This window comes from Apis dorsata, unplaced genomic scaffold (assembly GCF_000469605.1).
Source record: "Apis dorsata unplaced genomic scaffold, Apis dorsata 1.3 scaffold_69, whole genome shotgun sequence".
Classification (NCBI taxonomy): domain Eukaryota; kingdom Metazoa; phylum Arthropoda; class Insecta; order Hymenoptera; family Apidae; genus Apis; species Apis dorsata.
Window position 1 is genome coordinate 58,734 of NW_006263367.1, and position 18,314 is coordinate 77,047.

The 18,314-nt window shown below is 28.8% G+C and overlaps 5 protein-coding genes across 7 annotated transcripts in view; all 5 read right to left on the minus strand.

Moving 5' to 3' along the window:
• Nucleotides 1-1,436, minus strand: part of LOC102674724 — a 15,666-nt gene extending 14,230 nt beyond the window's left edge. Inside the window, 4 exon segments of the mRNA XM_031515426.1 lie at nt 93-196; nt 458-710; nt 764-1,011; nt 1,014-1,436. Of these exon segments, the coding sequence (XP_031371286.1) occupies nt 93-196; nt 458-710; nt 764-1,011; nt 1,014-1,035 (627 nt within the window). The 5' untranslated portion in view covers nt 1,036-1,436.
• Nucleotides 1,437-1,520: 84 nt separating this feature from the next.
• LOC102675259 (odorant receptor 4-like) lies at nt 1,521-4,020 on the minus strand. Of its 2 annotated transcripts, none has more exons than XM_031515430.1 (6): nt 3,769-4,020; nt 3,271-3,523; nt 2,856-2,959; nt 2,338-2,655; nt 1,820-2,095; nt 1,521-1,666 (listed from the first exon to the last, which is right to left on the minus strand). In XM_031515430.1, exons 1-6 carry the CDS (start codon nt 3,955-3,957, stop codon nt 1,598-1,600), a joined length of 1,209 nt encoding a protein of 402 aa, XP_031371290.1. In that variant the 5' UTR covers nt 3,958-4,020; the 3' UTR covers nt 1,521-1,597. The 2 variants fall into 2 exon arrangements, with proteins under 2 accessions (XP_031371290.1, XP_031371289.1); XM_031515429.1 differs by having other exon boundaries at nt 3,727-4,011.
• Nucleotides 4,021-4,503: 483 nt separating this feature from the next.
• LOC116186879 (odorant receptor 13a-like) lies at nt 4,504-7,458 on the minus strand. The gene is made up of 6 exons (XM_031515433.1): nt 7,230-7,458; nt 6,763-7,015; nt 6,422-6,525; nt 5,960-6,292; nt 5,373-5,648; nt 4,504-4,695 (listed from the first exon to the last, which is right to left on the minus strand). The coding sequence occupies exons 1-6, from the start codon at nt 7,422-7,424 to the stop codon at nt 4,627-4,629; spliced, it is 1,230 nt and encodes a 409-aa protein (XP_031371293.1). The 5' UTR covers nt 7,425-7,458; the 3' UTR covers nt 4,504-4,626.
• Nucleotides 7,459-8,094: 636 nt separating this feature from the next.
• LOC102675392 (odorant receptor 13a-like) lies at nt 8,095-12,475 on the minus strand. Of its 2 annotated transcripts, none has more exons than XM_031515428.1 (6): nt 12,215-12,475; nt 11,514-11,769; nt 11,215-11,318; nt 9,628-9,954; nt 9,181-9,456; nt 8,095-8,189 (listed from the first exon to the last, which is right to left on the minus strand). In XM_031515428.1, exons 1-6 carry the CDS (start codon nt 12,407-12,409, stop codon nt 8,127-8,129), a joined length of 1,221 nt encoding a protein of 406 aa, XP_031371288.1. In that variant the 5' UTR covers nt 12,410-12,475; the 3' UTR covers nt 8,095-8,126. The 2 variants fall into 2 exon arrangements, with proteins under 2 accessions (XP_031371288.1, XP_031371287.1); XM_031515427.1 differs by lacking the exon at nt 8,095-8,189 and adding an exon at nt 8,468-8,650.
• A 1,031-nt stretch (nt 12,476-13,506) lies between these two features.
• The window catches only part of LOC102671974, a 7,909-nt gene continuing 3,101 nt past the window's right edge, over nt 13,507-18,314 (minus strand). Inside the window, exons 6-13 of the mRNA XM_031515443.1 lie at nt 18,119-18,314; nt 17,516-17,562; nt 16,706-17,020; nt 16,138-16,390; nt 15,758-15,864; nt 15,154-15,492; nt 13,904-14,179; nt 13,507-13,589 (exon numbers count right to left, since the gene is read on the minus strand). Coding sequence (XP_031371303.1) covers nt 13,533-13,589; nt 13,904-14,179; nt 15,154-15,492; nt 15,758-15,864; nt 16,138-16,390; nt 16,706-17,020; nt 17,516-17,562; nt 18,119-18,314 — 1,590 coding nt within the window. The 3' untranslated portion in view covers nt 13,507-13,532. The remainder of the gene's footprint in view (nt 13,590-13,903; nt 14,180-15,153; nt 15,493-15,757; nt 15,865-16,137; nt 16,391-16,705; nt 17,021-17,515; nt 17,563-18,118) is intronic.

Sequence of the window (18,314 nt, forward strand, 5' to 3'; positions counted from 1 at the left end):
AATATTATAAATATTTATATTTATTGGATACAAGAAAAAGAAAGTAAAATTTTAATTAATTTATCGATATTAGGGAAATGAAATGGCAATACCTGTAATGCGAACGTAATTTCAAAATATGGAGTCATACTTATTGGTAGGTTAAGCCACATGTTGAATGGAAGCACTCTGTCCGATTCGTTCTTTCCAATATTTGCTGAAATGTAAGTAGAAATAAAAAAAAAGAATGACTGTAATTAATTTTCTTTACTTTATTCTTAACGAATTAAAATTACTTTAAATTATATTCATTATTAATCATTAAAAAGTAAGGATAAACACAAGAAATTTGAACTAAAAAATTTTAGACTATATATTTATCTATAACAAAGTTAATAAATTAAATGAATTTACGTTCTTCAACAGAAAACAGAAAGATTATTTTACTTTCATTTGAGCGTTGAATTAATCGACTCACCAATGATTGGACTAGCGATGTAAGAAACAATAGTCGCCATTGTGAAAAATGTAAAGAAACAAATGAAGAAGGTGCATTTCCGCTTGCAACCGATCACGACTTTTCTCTCGTAATCGTCGTAATTTCCCCGTAAAAAATTCCTTTGCATGTACAGGATCAAACGGAAAAAATCTTCTTTGTGACTAAGCAGAATGAATATCTTCAACAGGGGTAGAATTAACGACAGCGTATTGGACATAGAGAAGAGGCAAGCCTATGAAATGATCGTAATTAAAATTATTTATTATAACAACTCGTCATACTTACGCTAAAATTTCCCCACGAGTAATATATATCCGTAGTTTGTATCCACAGAGCGAAAAGAATGGCGACCACGTTGTAAGTAACCATGATGTTTCTCATCCGTTGTTCGTATTCGTTGGCCGCCATCCATAATCCGACGAGCTTCATAAAAATTGACGTCAGGCTGACGGATATATCGCTTTCGAGAAAACTCATATCGTTTTTCACTTAATAAACTGGTTGGGTACGTTCGTACATTGATACTATACCGGTAGAGACTGAATATTGATTATCATCGTAACTGGAAGCCACTTTGATCTATTGGTATTCTCTACTCATCGATCGTGTAATTTGTATTTATTTCATATTATTACCGTTCATACGTATCGGTCTTTCAATGAAAAGATGAAAAAGAGGTGGAGAAAAAAGGGAAGGGAATCACGGTGATAAGTTATTCCTCTTATTTAGTGAAAAATGGATTGTATCGATGCGTTATGCATGAATCAGGAATTGTGAAATCGTTTCTTGTCCCTTTGATGGTAGGAAAAATTGCGAATTAAAGAGATAATTTGTAGATGGTATAGCTATAGCGTCTATAACGATAGAACAAAGAATTTCTAACGCGCCGAGACATTTAGATAGTGATTTCTGATGTAATTCATCGGAATGAATATATATATATATTTTTTTTTTACAAAAATCGTATGTCTAATTTTATTTTTGAACAATGCCCAAAAGAAGTTTTAATTATAATTAATAATAATATAAATAAAGGTAACAATTTTTATCTTTCTTTATTTTAAGAATCGCTTATGTACAATTTCAACTGATTGATCGATAATCGGTTGTCAATTGTCATTAATCATCCTTATCATTTTCTATATTATTTCGTAACAGTGTGAAGTACGATACCGCGGTACTCAGAATCTGTAAAACGAGTGGCATATACAAATTTACAGTTTAAACGAATATTAACGACACTGTTAATGATCGTTTAATAGAATTTATATCGTAATGTTTACTTACCGAATTATCAAATATAACACGAGTATATACTTAAAAAAACGAGTGTAAAATTACCGTAGTATAGGTTTCCAAAGATACGGGGAAAAATCCATTCGCGGTCAGACAACAAACGCGTCTCGATCGCTCGATCACCATTATCAGATCTTTTCGAAGCATTTTCCCAAATTTGTCCATCGGCATTATCGTCCACAGTGCTGAGTAAGCTCCTATAGCGACGTTGCCACTTTGTTCTATCACACCGTCGCAGCTGTAGGTGAACATGAACAGTAAAGACATGGCGCCGATTAAAAGAAAGACGAAAATGGAACGTCTTGCTGAAGGAGCGTTAGCCTAAGAGAGAACAATATTTTGAGAAGATGTATATTTTTTGCGTAGTTAAGGTATGTTTGAATATTATCTTAATATTTATAATCAAATATTTTGTAATAATTACACGTGACATTAAAATAAAATTTCGAAATTTTCGAAAAAATTTTCTTCGTTTCGTTTTATACGATGATAGAGCCAAGTAAAAGATTAGAAAAAAAAAGTTAACGGATTCAACGAGTGTTTAGAATAATTTTTATACTAACCAACAACACTTGATAGCAAAACAGGCAAATTAACACGCTAAATACTATCACTTGCCCGAGTATGATCATCGTGTATACGTTTTCAAGCTTTGTGTAAAAGTTGATCAGGTCCTGATGGTATCGAACGTACTCCTTAAATTTTTCGTAACATCTGTGCACGTGCTTTGCCAATACCGTGTCTTTTTCGTATTCTATGTTGCACAGTTTCGCGAATCTGTATCTGAGTATGCGAAATTGGCCGGTCAGATGGATGGCCATGATGCAGAAAACGTTGTCGAAGCAAAAGTAACAGATCCCTATGTAATACAAAGTTATTATCTGTAGGAAGAAATAAAAAAAATGAAAATTTCAATCGAATCAATATTTATAGTTTATATTAACAATAATGCTAATTTTAAATGATTTTGAAAGTAGATAATATTTGATGTAGATAATTTATTTCTTTGTATTTTAAAGTAAACGTTAAGAGATATCATATTGTAAATTGTGATAAAATGTTAAAAGAAAATTTAAAATACCTGGAGAAGAAACAATAATTCATAATAAGGCGTTTGTGAAAGTGGCAAATTCACCCACATATTAAATGGAAGTATTCTTTCGGATTCATTGTTTGCAATACGAGCTACGAAACAAATATGATCTTTATTATTGTTTTCAAATATTTTTATATAATACCTAATTATTTAACTTTTTATATTATAGAAGTATCAAACGAATGTTCAAACAAAATGAAAAATAAATTTTTTTCTTTAAAATTGAAACACAAAGTCAAAAAATTGAAGCTTTTGTTCATTAAAGTTGTAAACAATTTTTCAGATTTTTTTTTTTAAATAAAGCAAGTTTCGATTTGTGGAATCGCTTCTTTCCACTTTGCCTGTACAAGAAATGATCATCTAAAATTCTATAAATAAATATAAAAATATATTAAAATACCTGTGAATGGTGTCGTTAGATACGATAGTATAGCGCATATACCGATAAAAGTGACAGAGGAAACGAAAAAGGCACAAGTTTTTTTGCAACTGTTCAAAATCTCTTTCTCGCGAGAATCATAATTAACATTCCAGAAATATTGTTGCATGTACACGATCAGATTAATAAATTCACTTTTATGCACCATTATGACGCATATTTTGAGCAAGATCATCATTACACTCATATAATTAGTAAGGGCGTAAAGAATATCCTGAAATTAAATTGTTAGAAAATTATTATTATTAATATATAATAAGTATAATAACCTGAACAATTGTTTCTTGATAGCTTTAGTTTTTTACAAAAATTAATCATATTTAAATTGACATATTTTTCTCCCCCAAAAAAAGAAAATAAGTTTCAAACTTTTGTACTGCACATCTTCTTCCAAAAAGCCAATTCATACACGCTTACTGTAACTGTCGGTAGTTTCATACAAATATAATACACTCGTACGCCATTGTAAATCCAAGTGAAGTACAAATCTCTACTACTGATGATGGTTGAGAAGAACGTGCACCAAACCGTATAGGCAAGCATCCCCTTTCTTCGACGTTCATTCGTGGAATCGTCAGCTATCCACAGCCCTATGTTCTTCAAGAAAAATGATGACAAATTCACGGATATATCCAATTCTTTTTCCATTTGTATTGTGTCCAAATGTGTCGTTTACTTTACACGCTCAAACGCGTAATAATAACAGTTTTATCATCGATTCTTTGTCCCTCGTGTCTTTTCTCGCTTTTTTCTTTTCTTTTCTTTTTTACCTTGTAAAAGAAACGGTGCGAAACCTGATTGCCACCTTTCAAGAGGGGACAGATTGATTGCACTGTTGGTGGATTTCTTTTGCATTATTTACGTGCATATCGCATGAATTAACGCATATAGCGAAGCTCTCGATGAGCTACGATCTTTCGAACTGTATAGTCGAATGGTGAACATCGAATAGTACGGAATATTATTGGTGAAGTAATATTATGATTTTATTTTTGTTATAAAAGGAAATGAAAAATTTTTGTTATAAAAGGTAATGATATATATGGTTGAGGTTAATTCGTGGTTATTATAAAGTGAATAAGTATTGCACAATTACGAATGTTTGCTGGTGTGAATGAATAATGGTAAGAATATAAGTAAGAATAATTATACAATCCTGTTAATTATTAATTAATTTGTAATGAAAATATCTTCATTGTTATATTATTCGTTCATACTTTTGTTATTTTTTGTTAGAAATATATTTTATAATTTTTTAAAACACTACATATAGTTGCTTTTTTTTTTCTAATACCTTCACAAAAATTTATATATATATTACGCTTCGTTTGCCTTTTCTACGTTGTTTCTTAATAGCGTGAAATATGATACTGCGGTACTCAAAATCTGTAAAACGTGAAAAAGAAATTCATTCATCATTTTTATGAAAGAAGTATTACAATTCATATCATTAATAAAAATTAATAAAAATTTTATATATTAATAAAGGATAAATAAAAATTTTAATAAATTCTAATAATTTTTCAAATTCTTAAACTATTAAGTCATTATTTTGTTTTTGGAGAAAATTAAATTTTTATTTTATCCACTTTTATTTAAATTTATTAAATAAAATTAATAATATTTATTAAATAAAATAATTCTTAAACTATTAAGTCATTATTTTGTTTTTGGAGAAAATTAAATTTTTATTTTATTCACTTTTATTTAAATTTATTAAATAAAATAATTCTTAAACTATTAAGTCATTATTTTGTTTTTGGAGAAAATTAAATTTTTATTTTATTCACTTTTATTTAAATTTATTAAATAAAATTAATAATATTTATTAAATAAAATAATTCTAACTATTAAGTCATTATTTTGTTTTTGGAGAAAATTAAATTTTTATTTTATTCACTTTTATTTAAATTTATTAAATAAAATAATTCTTAAACTATTAAGTCATTATTTTGTTTTTGGAGAAAATTAAATTTTTATTTTATTCACTTTTATTTAAATTTAATTTTTACTTTCGAACGCAAATTTTTAATTAAGTATTATATTTATCAAGTATTACTCACTGTAGTGTACGTTTCCAACGATACAGGGAAAAATCCATTCGCAGTCAGACAACAAACGCGTCTCGATCGCTCGATCACCATTATTAAATCGTTTCGAAGCATTTTCCCAAATTTGTTCATAGGCATCACGGTCCACAACGCTGAGTACGCACCTATAGCGATATTTTCACTGTGCTCTATTACTCCATTGCAGCTGAATGTGAACATGAACAGTAAAGACATGGCGCCGATTAAAAGAAAGATGAAAATGGAGCGTCTCGCGGAAGGCGCGTTAGCCTAAGAGAGAATAATATTCGAAAGAGAAAAATTATGAAAATATCGTTATTTTATCTTATATGGGATAGAAAGAACGTATATTGGAATATAAAGTTTCCACAAATCGAGGTATAATTTTTTTTTTCTTCTCTACAATATACAATATGCAATATACGTATTTTATTTATAATATGGTTTGTTATAATTATGCATCGTTTCATTGTATTTTATACGATGACGAGGGACAATAGATTGTACACAATTTTTTCGAATTTTTCAATATTTCGATATTTCTTTTTTTTTTAAATTTTATAGAAAAGTGAAATACTAACCAACAATATTTGATAACCGAAGAGGCAGATTAACACGCTAAATACCAATACTTGTCCAAGTATAATCATAGTGTACACATTCTCAATTTTCTCGCAATAATCGATCAACGTCTGATGATATCGAACGTAAGCTTTGAATCTCTCGTAAAATGTTTGCGCATGCGCGAACAGCATAGATTCCGTGCCTTTCTCGGATATTTGATTTTCTACATCGCACAATCTCGCGAATCTGTATCGAAGTATTTGGAACTGGCCAGCCAGATGTACGGTCATAATGCAGAAAATATTGTCGAAGCAAAAATATGATATTCCAATGAAGTAGAAAGTCATTATCTGTTGAAAAGCGAGAATATGCCTCTTTTTCTCGTAATTAAATAGAAATTCGATAATTCGAACAATTTATAGCGAATTATTATCAAAGTATTTAATTGTTTAAAGAAAAGAAAGAAATTTTAAATTTACCTGGTAAACGAACATTAGTTCGTAGTAAGGTGATTCCGATAATGGTAATTTTAACCACATGTTAAATGGAAGCATTCTTTCGGAATTATTGCTCACAGTTTGCACTGAAAAGTGTATATAAATAATTTATTTTATTCTTACATTTTTTTTTTATTTATTTCTATGCCATTGTGTTTATCCTATACACTATATTATTCTTTGTATTCTTTACATTCGTGTTTCCTTCTATTTGCTTTTTTTAAATTTTTTCTTTTTTTTTAATTCTCTATTATGATGATTTTATCATGTAATTGTTTCAATTCATCTCTTATCTCTGTTTCTCGCTTGATATTTTAACTTACCAATGAGTGGTGTAGCCAAGTAGGACAGTATAGCACATATTCCAATCGTTGTAACCAAGGAGACGAAGAAAGCACAAGTTCTCTTGCAATTTTCCAAAATTTCCCTCTCGTGAAAATCGTAGTTATCGTTCCAAAAATTTTCTTGCATGTACACGATCAGATTGATAAATTCCTCTTTGTGCATTACTATCATGCATATCTTGACTGTTATCATCATCATGCTTAAAGCGTTGGTAACAACGTAGAGAATATCCTGGAATGCAACGAATATAGCATAATTAAATAAAATAATATTCTCATTAAACGTAAATATAAATATTCTATTAAATCGAGAAAATTTAAAAAAATTTTTTTCCCTCCCTTATAAATTTCTTTATTTACTTATTATTTCGCATTTTTTTTTTCAATAATGTTACGTTATTGTTATAGAATTTATAAATATAAATAACCTGATAATTTATACTCACTCCATTGTAAAACCACGTAAAATACACATCTCTGCTAATTACAATCGAGCTAAGCATAATGCACCACATCGTGTATACAAGTATTACTTTTCTTCGACGTTCGTAGGAAGGATCGTCCGATATCCATAGACCGATATTCTTTAAGAAAAAGGCTGCCAAGTTCACCGATACGTCCAATTGAATCTCCCTTTGCATGTTGATTCTTCAACCTGTCGCTCGATCTATTAACCTTTACGAGTATCTCCACTACGCGTGAACCCCCATAATAATAATAACAGGTGTCGCTTTGACGTGTCAATTTTTCGTCTTTCTTATATTATCCTCTTTTTTTTCTTTTATCCTATGGAAATAAGGTGATGGAAAGGTAATTGCCACTTGTTGAACAGGTTGATAGTAGACTTCGATTGGATTGATGGATGTCTCTTTGCATTATTTAAGGGGGGATGGATTAACGTGTGGGTGCTTTGAATGTAGTTTGAGAATGTTTCGAGGACGTTGTGATGTACATGTTGGATGTACAGTTAAATATTGTTCAGAGAATTATAATATTTTTTCGTTGTTAAAAAGAAAGTGTAATTGTTTCATGAGCAAGGGTTGAAAATGAATTATATCGGTAAGGATATTCATTTCTGGAAAGAGATAGGATAAATTCCTAGAAATTAATGAAAAAATGAAAATGAAATATGATTATATTAAATTAGGAAATTTAAAAAATTTTTTTTTATGTAACATTATTATAAAACATAGAATATTATTTTTATAACTTTACGTTTCTTTAACGCTTTTTATTTCATTCTATTTTTTTTCAAAAGATAAATATGATCAATAACTTGAATTTGAAAAATATTTTTCTTCGAGTACATTTAAAATTTACGACTTTGCGTTTCGAAGTTGTGTTTAAGAAGTATCTGCTGATTGATTTCTCAACAATGTAAAGTACGATACCGCGGTACTCAAAACCTGTAAAAGATAAATTTAGATTTTTTTTATATTATCTTAATTAAATCTGATATAATAATAATAACTTTTGTATCAGAAATATTTTACAAATAATTATTATTACTTACTAATTCGTTAGATAATTTGTGCATGTTTATTCTAAATATTTCTTCGAATTTATCATATGACAAGGATGAACATCTCATAATGTATCTTTGTACATAAAAATTTGATTTATTACTATAAGTATAGCTTGAATGATTTTTGTTCCAAATGTTTACTTACTTCAGAAATTTTTTAAATATCGTATAATTTTTGAAATTTCCATTTTTTCTTCTTAAAATTAGATCACATTGCTACTTTTATGATAAAAAATTGCTTTCCTCTTCTTTGAAGGATTGGTTTGCAATACATGCATATTGTAATAATTTCTTTTCATATTTTTTCAATGATGTAAACCATGAAACTGCAACACTCAAGATCTATAATGAAGATTGTGATGATTTCTTATATTTTTTAATGAAAAAATTCTTAAAAGTTCAAGTTTTATTTAAAGAATACGTGTTTTGATAGTTAAAAGCAATATGTTCATATTTTTTAAACTAATCAAATAAAATTTATATAATAAGGATTCGAGAAATAAAAATAATAAAATTAATAAAATTAATGTTTTCTAAAATACAACAATTAATATTATTATATCAGATATGATAAATTGTATGTAAATTGTATGTATATATTAAACAATTAAAGAACATACTTGAAAACAGAAAGAAAATAATTTAAAAAAGAATAAAAAAAAATAAAATATTTTTTTCAAATTGAGAGTTGAAATCATATCCTTCTAATTACAAATAATTAGAAATCATTGACATAGATCAATAAGATTAATATTTGCATTTTATCTTTCATTTTGGATTTATCAATGTAGATCTTTAATTTTGTCAATTTTCAAGAATATCTTAATAAAAATATCAAATCAAAGTAAATAGAGAAAAATAACATTACTTACCCCAGTATACGTTTCCAACGACACGGGGAAGAATCCACAAGCAGTCAGGCAACACGGTGATCTGGACCTCATGATAACGAACATAAGATCTTTACGTAATATCTTTCCATATTTATCCATGGGCAAATACGACCACAAGCTGTTGTACACGGCATTAGCCACGCTCATACTGTCATGCATCAAACAATCGCAACTATATGTGAACATCAGTAATTGACACATGCAACCCATTAAATGAAATGTGAAAATAACACGTTTTGCACGGGAAGTATCTTCCTATAGAAATTGCATTACCATCATACCTATCGTTATTAGTATCAAATGTTAATATTAATGTTTAAAAATCAAAATTAAAATATAGACAAAAGAATCGGTTTTCGACGCAATATGTGAAAAAAGATCGATAAAAATACAGATGAATCAGAATAAATGAGAGATATTACTAACCATTAGTACCAAATATCCGTCAAGGCAAATTAACAAGCTAAAAAGTAACACTTGTGCCAATACAATTGTACTGAATACATCCTCCAATTTTTTGCAATATTCGATCAGCGCTTGATGTTGTTGAATGCAAGTTTTAAACGATTTATATTCATCTATACAGTACGATGATTTCGAAACTTTGTAATAATTGTTACCATCATTTTTTCCGCATATATTTTCAAATCTATATCTCAAAATGCGAAATTGACCAGCTGTATACAGATTTATTACGAATAGAAAATTGTCGAAGCAGTGGTAACATATGCCAACTTCATATGCACTTAGAACCTATGGAAATATAAAGTATAATATATAGTAATATTCTATTACTGTATTGCGGATTTTCATGTAAATACGCGTTTCATATATTCAACATATTACATGATTAAAGCTCTATTAAAATTAGAAAAATTTTGAACCGTTATAAAGATAATAATATTTGATCAACGAATCGAAGATTATTACAGAAACGCGAAATCTTGCTCTTTGAAACGCTTCTTGATTTATCCCGATACGACTCTCGGTTTCCAAAATATCTTATAAAGCGAAAATAATTTTTAATCGTATATCTTAAACTCTATTAAACTCTATTAAAATTGAAAAAAGTTTGAACTGCTATAACTCTAAAGATAGTGATCTTCGGCTAACGAATCAAGAATCGTTAGAAACCCTGAATCTTGCCCTTTAAAATGCTTTTTGATTTATTTCGATACGATTTCCGGTTCCCAAGATATCATCGTGTAAAGAAGAGGTTAATTTTCGATCATTTATTATTTTCGTCCTTGTCGGATAACTTTCGCTTTTCGTCGAATCATCGCTACCTTAGAAATTCTATTAAAATTAGAAAAACTTTAAATCGTTATAACTCTAAAGATAGTAATCCTAGATCAATGATTAAAAAATCATTAGAAGCACGATATCTTCCACTTTAAAACGCTTATTGATTTATCTCGATACGATTTCCGGTTCCCGAGATATCATCGTGTAAATAAAATGGTAATTTTAATCGTTTACTAACTTCTTTCTTGTCTCTTACTTGACTCTCTCGCTCGCTATCTATCTCTCGCTATCTATCTCTCTCAAACTCCAAGCAAGCGACGAACGCAATTCCTGGAAAAATGTAGCGCACGTATTTCCAGGAAAAATATGTAAGTCACTGTGCAGCGAGCCCATTCATAATCTGTGCACTGTTTTAAGAGGAAACTTTGAATCTTCATATCTCGACAACGTAATGAGATATCGGAATGAATCAAAAAGTGATTTCAATAATATAATTTCTTTTATTTTTTGGTGAAAAAATATTTAATTTCTTCTTTTACATAAGAAGTTTTATATGTGGTTTTAAATGAATGTAATAATATAAAATATGTGCAAATATGTATTCATCAGTTGAATAAATTTTAGTTACATAAAAATCCAGAGTTTATTCATTAAAAATGATTATCTTTAATTTAATGAAAGATTGATTATTTTTCTATCTATTTATTCTATTTAATCTATCTAGTTAAAAATTATAAATTTTTGACAGGAAAATGATTTATTTAGTACCTGTATTATATATATTATTTCGTAATAAGGTGACAGTGATAGTGATCGATCGAACCACATATTAAACGGATGTATTCTGTCCGATTCATTTTTTCCATTATTTACTAAAAAATACATTAACAGATTATTTTTTTTATTTAAATTAATTATTATTAATCTTTTCATTCGTTTATTTTTAAATTATTAGATAGAATTTTATTACACGAAAAAATTCATTGTTATTTTAAATTTTAACTAATAATTCTAGGATAAGAATTTGTTGTTATTGTTTATTTTAGCCAATTACAAAAATGTCTCACCAAAAACTGGTGTTGTTACGAAACACACAACTGTTCCTTGGGCGAAGAATGTGAACGAGCAGACGAGGAAAGAGCAAAGGCGTCTATAGTCATCTATAATCATTTTCTCGTGTGCATCATAATTAGTTTCGTGCCAAAAATTCGTTTTCGCGTAATTAACTACGTTAAGCAATTCCTCGTTATTTATGTACAAGATGAAAATCTTGAACAAAACTAAAAGGATAGTTATAATGTTGCATCCAACAAAAATAGAATCCTGTAATCGAAAAATTATAATTACATAATCTATTCTTTGAAATTATTATTTATTACTCGAAAATTATATCTATATTAATAAATTGGAAAAAAATAAGATAATTAATTGTTGAATAACAAATTTATCGAGATAATTGAGCAGACGCCATATTCATAATTTTAAAGAAGAACGTATTTAACAAAATTTTATTTTTAAAAAGACACAATCATAGAATCGTGCTTATTTTAAATAAAGTATCTTCTCTCTTTCACAATGTTTTTCAATTTCGTATGAAAAAATAATAAAAATAACAAATATATATATCAATGAAACTTTTTTATAGACACTTTTAAAAAATTTAAAATTCAAATATAGGATAGAAGTTTATTTTATAAAAAGAACCAAAATTAGTAATTTACAAAATTCGATAATTTAATCAGAATTCGCAAAGAAAAATTTTACTCACCTCGAAATTTCCCCAAGCGAAGTATAAGTCTCTTCCCTCGACACTGATGGCCACGAACGCGAAGAAGATCGTAACAAACATAGCAATGTTCCTCCAACGTTTCTCCGCGTAATTATTCGCCACCCAAAACCCGGTGATTTTCATGTAAAATGCCGTGACGGTGATCGATAGATTTCTCACTTTCCTCGCGTTCATTCTTCTTGAAATCTTTAAACTTCCCTTCTCGATTCCTTTCTACTCGGTTCTCGGATTACTGCTATCATCCATACCAAGAGTGATTGATATGATTGCCACATTGATCACTGAACACCTCGTTTTGCTCGTTTTTCCCGTACTCTATTTTGTGGACAACTGATTATTTTGAACGTCATTGTAATTGCTGTTCCCTTCTTGCGTGAAGAGAGGGAAGATAGACGTGTCAGATGGATGAATTATTCACGATTCTCGAGGGGAACGACGGTGCAGGCATGCATCTGCGACAGTTCAATACGTTTGTTGCCTCATCGTTCGAGGAATATAGCTCGTATATAATTCGAGTACATGGCAAATCGTTTTAGTCCAATTATTTTTACTATTTTTTTCTCACTGTTCGATTATATTTTATGATTGGTGTTAGATATTCGATTTTAATAGTTTGACATGTATTTACAATTAGTGAATACAGTTTAAGGTGTGTATACTTTTCAGAAATTATTGTTAAAACGTTGTTAAGATACTGAATGGTACAGGATGATGTTTTTTAGAAACATTATTAAACTTTGGAGTGTGAACGTGAAATGACATTTTCCAATCTCAATGATGAGTCTTGAATTATTATATACTTATTGGAAACAGTTTGTGAATGGCACAGCTCCTCAGCCTGATTCTAGGAATTTTTCTTGAGTGTTGTTCAAAAGATTAGTCCATTGATCTCATGAGTACCAGCATTTTAATAGAATTCAAAGAAATTTTTGTAAATTCTAACAAAATCTTTAGAACATTGTGAACTCATTCAGTGATAATTTTTATTAACTTTTATATTAACTTAACTTTTGTAATAAATTTTATTTCTTGTTCAATGTTACCAATTGCACGATTTGACACATCGTATAGGTTTCTTTTTATGTTTTTTAAAAAGTAAATTGAACTCAAAATTTATTATATGAAAATAATAATTTAAAAATGAAGATTTAAATATAATAATTTTAAAGGGAGATTTTATGAAATAAAAAGATACAGAATGCAACAGAATATATTAATTATTGCACAATTTTTGTAATTGATTTACAATTATCATATTATCTTTTTTTATCTATCACATTTATGCATATTCTACGATTCAATTGGCAAAAGATTGCCTCATTAAAGTGAAATACGACATCGCTGTACTGAGCACCTGTAATAAAAATATATTCAATTTTAATATCTATAGATAATTCAATTCTCATTGCCATTCATACATTTTTCAAATTATACATCTGTTTATCAATTGTATTTTTGGAAACATCTTTGAAAACCAAATTTCCAAAGTTACAATTTTTCTTTTGAAGAGCTTTTGGAATAGACTTTCCAAAGATGTCTCAAGATCAACATTACAGTTCTAAATTATTTTTATTAATTTTCTCTCTCTCTCTCCTATATAATTGCAATTGCTTAACGAAATCAAATATTCTTTTCCTTTTTTTTTCTTTATTCGAACGAGTTACTAACCGTGGTACAAGTTTCCAGGGAGACGGGGAAGAATCTGCTAGCGGTCAAACAGCAAGGCTTCCTCGATCTTATTATGACCATTGTCAGATCTCTTCTCAGCGTTCTGCCGATCCTGTTCATTGGCAGGCATATCCAAGGGCCAGAGTACACAGCACTCCCGATATTCGTGCTTTCTTGTATCAAAGAATCGCAGCTGTATGTGAACAGCAACAATTGGCACAGGCTGCCCGTTATGTGAAACACGAAAATGAGACGCCTCGTTGGTGGTGAATTTGCCTATTAACCATATCTTTTCTCATGAACAGAATTCTTTTTCCTTTTAATGACAATTTTTCAGGATTTTTTTATTTATGTAATATTTCTGGTATTAATAGGGGGAGAGAAAAATACGTTAATTTTACCCAATATGGATAAAAATAAAGAAGAGAAAAAAATGAAGTAAATTAACGAAAGAAGAATTTTTGAATTTTTGATTTTTTTATTTATATATTCTTGGCATGTTAATTTTACTCGATATGGAAGAAAAAAATAAAGAGAGAAAAGATTCGAAATAAATTAACGAAAGAAGAATTTTTGAATTTTTGATTTTTTTATCTATATAATATTTCTAGTCTTAATAGGAGGAGAGAAAGGTACGTTAATTTTACCCAATATGAAAGAAAAAAATAAAGAAAAGAAAAAAGTGAAGTAAATTAACGAAAGAAGAGTTTTCGAATTTTTCATTTTTTTATCTATATAATATTCTTAATGGTCTTAATAAGGGGAGAGAAAGGCACGTTACTTACCCAATATGGAAGAAAAAAAATAAAGAAGAGAAAAAAGTGAAATAAATTAATAAACGAATAATTTTTGAAAATTTTTTTATCTATATAATATTTCAATTACAACTTTCATCTGTCTTAATACAGGGAAGACACATTAATTTTATCCGATATGGAAAAAAAAAAAAATAAAGAAGAGAGAAAATGAAGTAAATTAACGAAAGAAGAATTTTTAAATTTTTGATTTTTTTATCTATATAATATTTTTGATCTTAATAGGGGGGAGAGAAAAACGTGAATGTTATCTAATTTGGAAGAAAAAAATAAAGAAGAAAAAAAGTGAAGTAAATTAACGAAAGAAGAATTTTTAAATTTTTGATTTTTTTATCTATATAATATTCTTGGCACGTTAATTTTACCCGATATGGAAGAAAAAAATAAAGAAGAGATTCGATTGAAAGATTAATTTAAAAGAAAAGAGATACTCACCATAAGTACCTGAAAACCGACCAGACACATCAACAAGCTAAAGACAAGTATATGGCCAAGCACTATGATCGTAAATATATTGTTCAGCCTTTGGCAATAAGTGATTCGATCCTGATGCTGCTTGACGCATAATTTGAACGTCTCGTAACAATTTTCCATGCAACTTGACCATCTCGTTTCTCTATCCATCTTGTTCAACCGCCTCGTATCCCATCCGCTACTCAGATTCGATAATCTGTGTTGTAAAATACGAAATTGGGTGGCTGCGTGCAGATTCATCAGGCACAACAGATTGTCGAAGCAAATGTAACATACACCGACGTGATACAAAGAAAGTACCTGGGAGAAATTTCACACGATATTTTTTTCATCATACGTTCAGAATATTCGTCTGTTTTATTTTTTTTTCTATTAAATTTTTTAGTAGATAAAAGATAAAGATTCATCTTTCTTCGATTTAGAGAAAATAAGGATCGATTCCTTAAAATTCTTTTAAAAGATAATTATATTTGGATATAAATATTATTGTTATTATTTTTTAATTGATCGAATTTGTAAAAGCTCGCTTGCTTTTTATATAGAAAGTGCGTATTTACGTATGTACCTGAAGCACGAATAATATTTCATAGTACGGTGATACAAATAGCGTAGGTAGGTCAACCCACATATTAAATGGAAGAACTCTATCTGAATGGTTTCTTCCGATATTTTCTAAAATACAAATACGCGATTCTGTGTATTAATCATTTCATCATTCGTTAAATTTTACTATATTATCTATTTTTTTTTCTCTTTTTGTAATTCGAAAATATCTAATGTTCAATAATCACTTTTTCTTTTTTATTAAATTTTCTATTACGAATATTTACGCGATCGTAACAACGAATGAAAATAAGTAAATATTCGTAAATGAAAGATTAAAATGTCTATGTTGTTATTTAGAATAATTTTAAAAAAGAAAAAAAAAAAGAAAGAGAAACTCACCCACAATAGGTGTTAACACGTAGCTGACGATCGTGCCTTGAGCGCAGACGTTGATCAAAGTGATGCACAACATACAAATTCTCTTGCAGTTTTGTAGCAATAACAGCTCGTTATGCGTATAATTGGTGTGCCAAAAATTTTCGTGCGTGTACACGAGAAGATCGATGAACTCTTTTCTATGCACAAACAGGACGAACAACTTTAATAATACCATGATCAGGCACAGAATGTTGCAAGCTGTATAAGCACAGTTCTATAGTTAAAAAAAAAAAATAATATTGATGTGTATATATTTTTTTTCTTTTCAAAAATTCGATCAAAATTAAATCTACTAAAAAACTGTAGAATTCGTAGAATCTATTATTCCTTTTTTAGAAATTTAAAACATACGTTCAAAACTTTTTTTGACGATTTTAAATTTTTATAATTTTACATTATCATTATATAATAAATACATAATAAATCGAAGGAACAATTTATTACGACTAACTACTAAATTTAAATTAAATAAATTATCAACATTACCATAAATTTCGAAATTTTTACAAATTTAAAAAATATTACTTACACCGAAGTTGGGCCACGAATAATAAAAGTCCCTGAACTGGACCCAAACGCCGAACAAAATCGCGATCACCGTGTACATCAACGTTAAATGGCGTTTACGTTGTTCCTGCTTGTTTTTGGCCAACCAGAGACCAACGATTTTCATTAAAAATGCCGTCATCGACAAAGCGAAATCTTTGCCACGCGGCGAGTCTTTCGAATGCGTCACGACTTTCGCGACAATTTTCGTCCCTTTCGAAATTTCCCCCATTTCCCTCTTCCCTTTTCTTCCTCGAGAAAGTGTTACTTCGTAATGCGAGACGTTTGACGTTGACAACTATTCATTGCTTTCTTTTTTTTTTTAATTTTCTTTGTCTCAAATTGGATATGGATTGGGTGGTATTGAGTGTTACGTGATAAGGGAAATAAAGGTTTGTTCGAGGGATGGGATGCATAATTAAACGAATGACACCGACGCGTGACACCGACTTGGAACGAAACGAGATCAGTCGATGCGATACGCTTCAACAAGTGTGAACGTATCACGCGATTAGAATTATATTTGTATCGATTTTATTAGCTTTTAATAATGTTTGATATTTATTTATTATATCGTGAACATTATTTCATAAGATCGTTTCGAATAAATTTATAATATAGATAGAACTGAGAAGAAATATCTAAAAGGTTAAAAAATATTGTAGATTAAAAATGTAATAAGAATAAAAGTTGAACAATTTTAAAAAGCAGGAGAAAAATTTAAAAATTCTTAAATTATTTTACATTTTGGTAAGAAATGATTTTCCGTTAATTGTTTTCTTTTGCAAGTTACAAGTTTTTCGATTACTATTTTATTTAATGCCACTGGATATAAAGAACCTGTTAAATCAAATATTATTTCTATTCCATGTAATTAATTTTTATGCAAATATTAATATTTATTTATAAAGATTAAAATATATATATTATTATTCAATAAATCAATGTACGTATTACGTGTATGGTGAGTTATTTATCCTTGGATGATTCTCTCATGAGGGTGAAATACGACAATGTAGAACTCATAAGCTGCAACAAGAATTTAATAAATCATTTTAATTTAATATCTTACAATTTTTTGGTTTTGCATATAAAAGAAATTTACATTTCTTCCATATATATAATAATAAATAATTAATATATAATTAATTTATCGTAATTAATCCTTCTTTTTTAATTGAATTCTTGTTTAAGTTTTAAAATAAAATAAAATGTTATGAGATATTTGCAAACTTATCAACTATTAACAATTTTAATAACAATTTTCACGATAAAATATAAAATTTCACGACAGATCTCGAATTTTTAAAAATTAAAAAAAAAAAATTTTAATCCAAATGTTGAATAATATTTTGGAAAAAAATATAATATTTGCAGGAAATTGAATGTTGGTTACCGCGGTGGATGTCTCCAAGGACACAGGAAAGAAACCACCAGCGGACAGATAGCACGGCCGCATGGACTTCATTATCATCACCTTCACATCCTCCCGCAGCATTCTTCCGGTTTCGTCCATTGGCAGCAGTGTCCACCATCCCGAATACGTTGCCAATCCGATATTCGAACTCTCCTCTATCAATCCGCCGCAAATA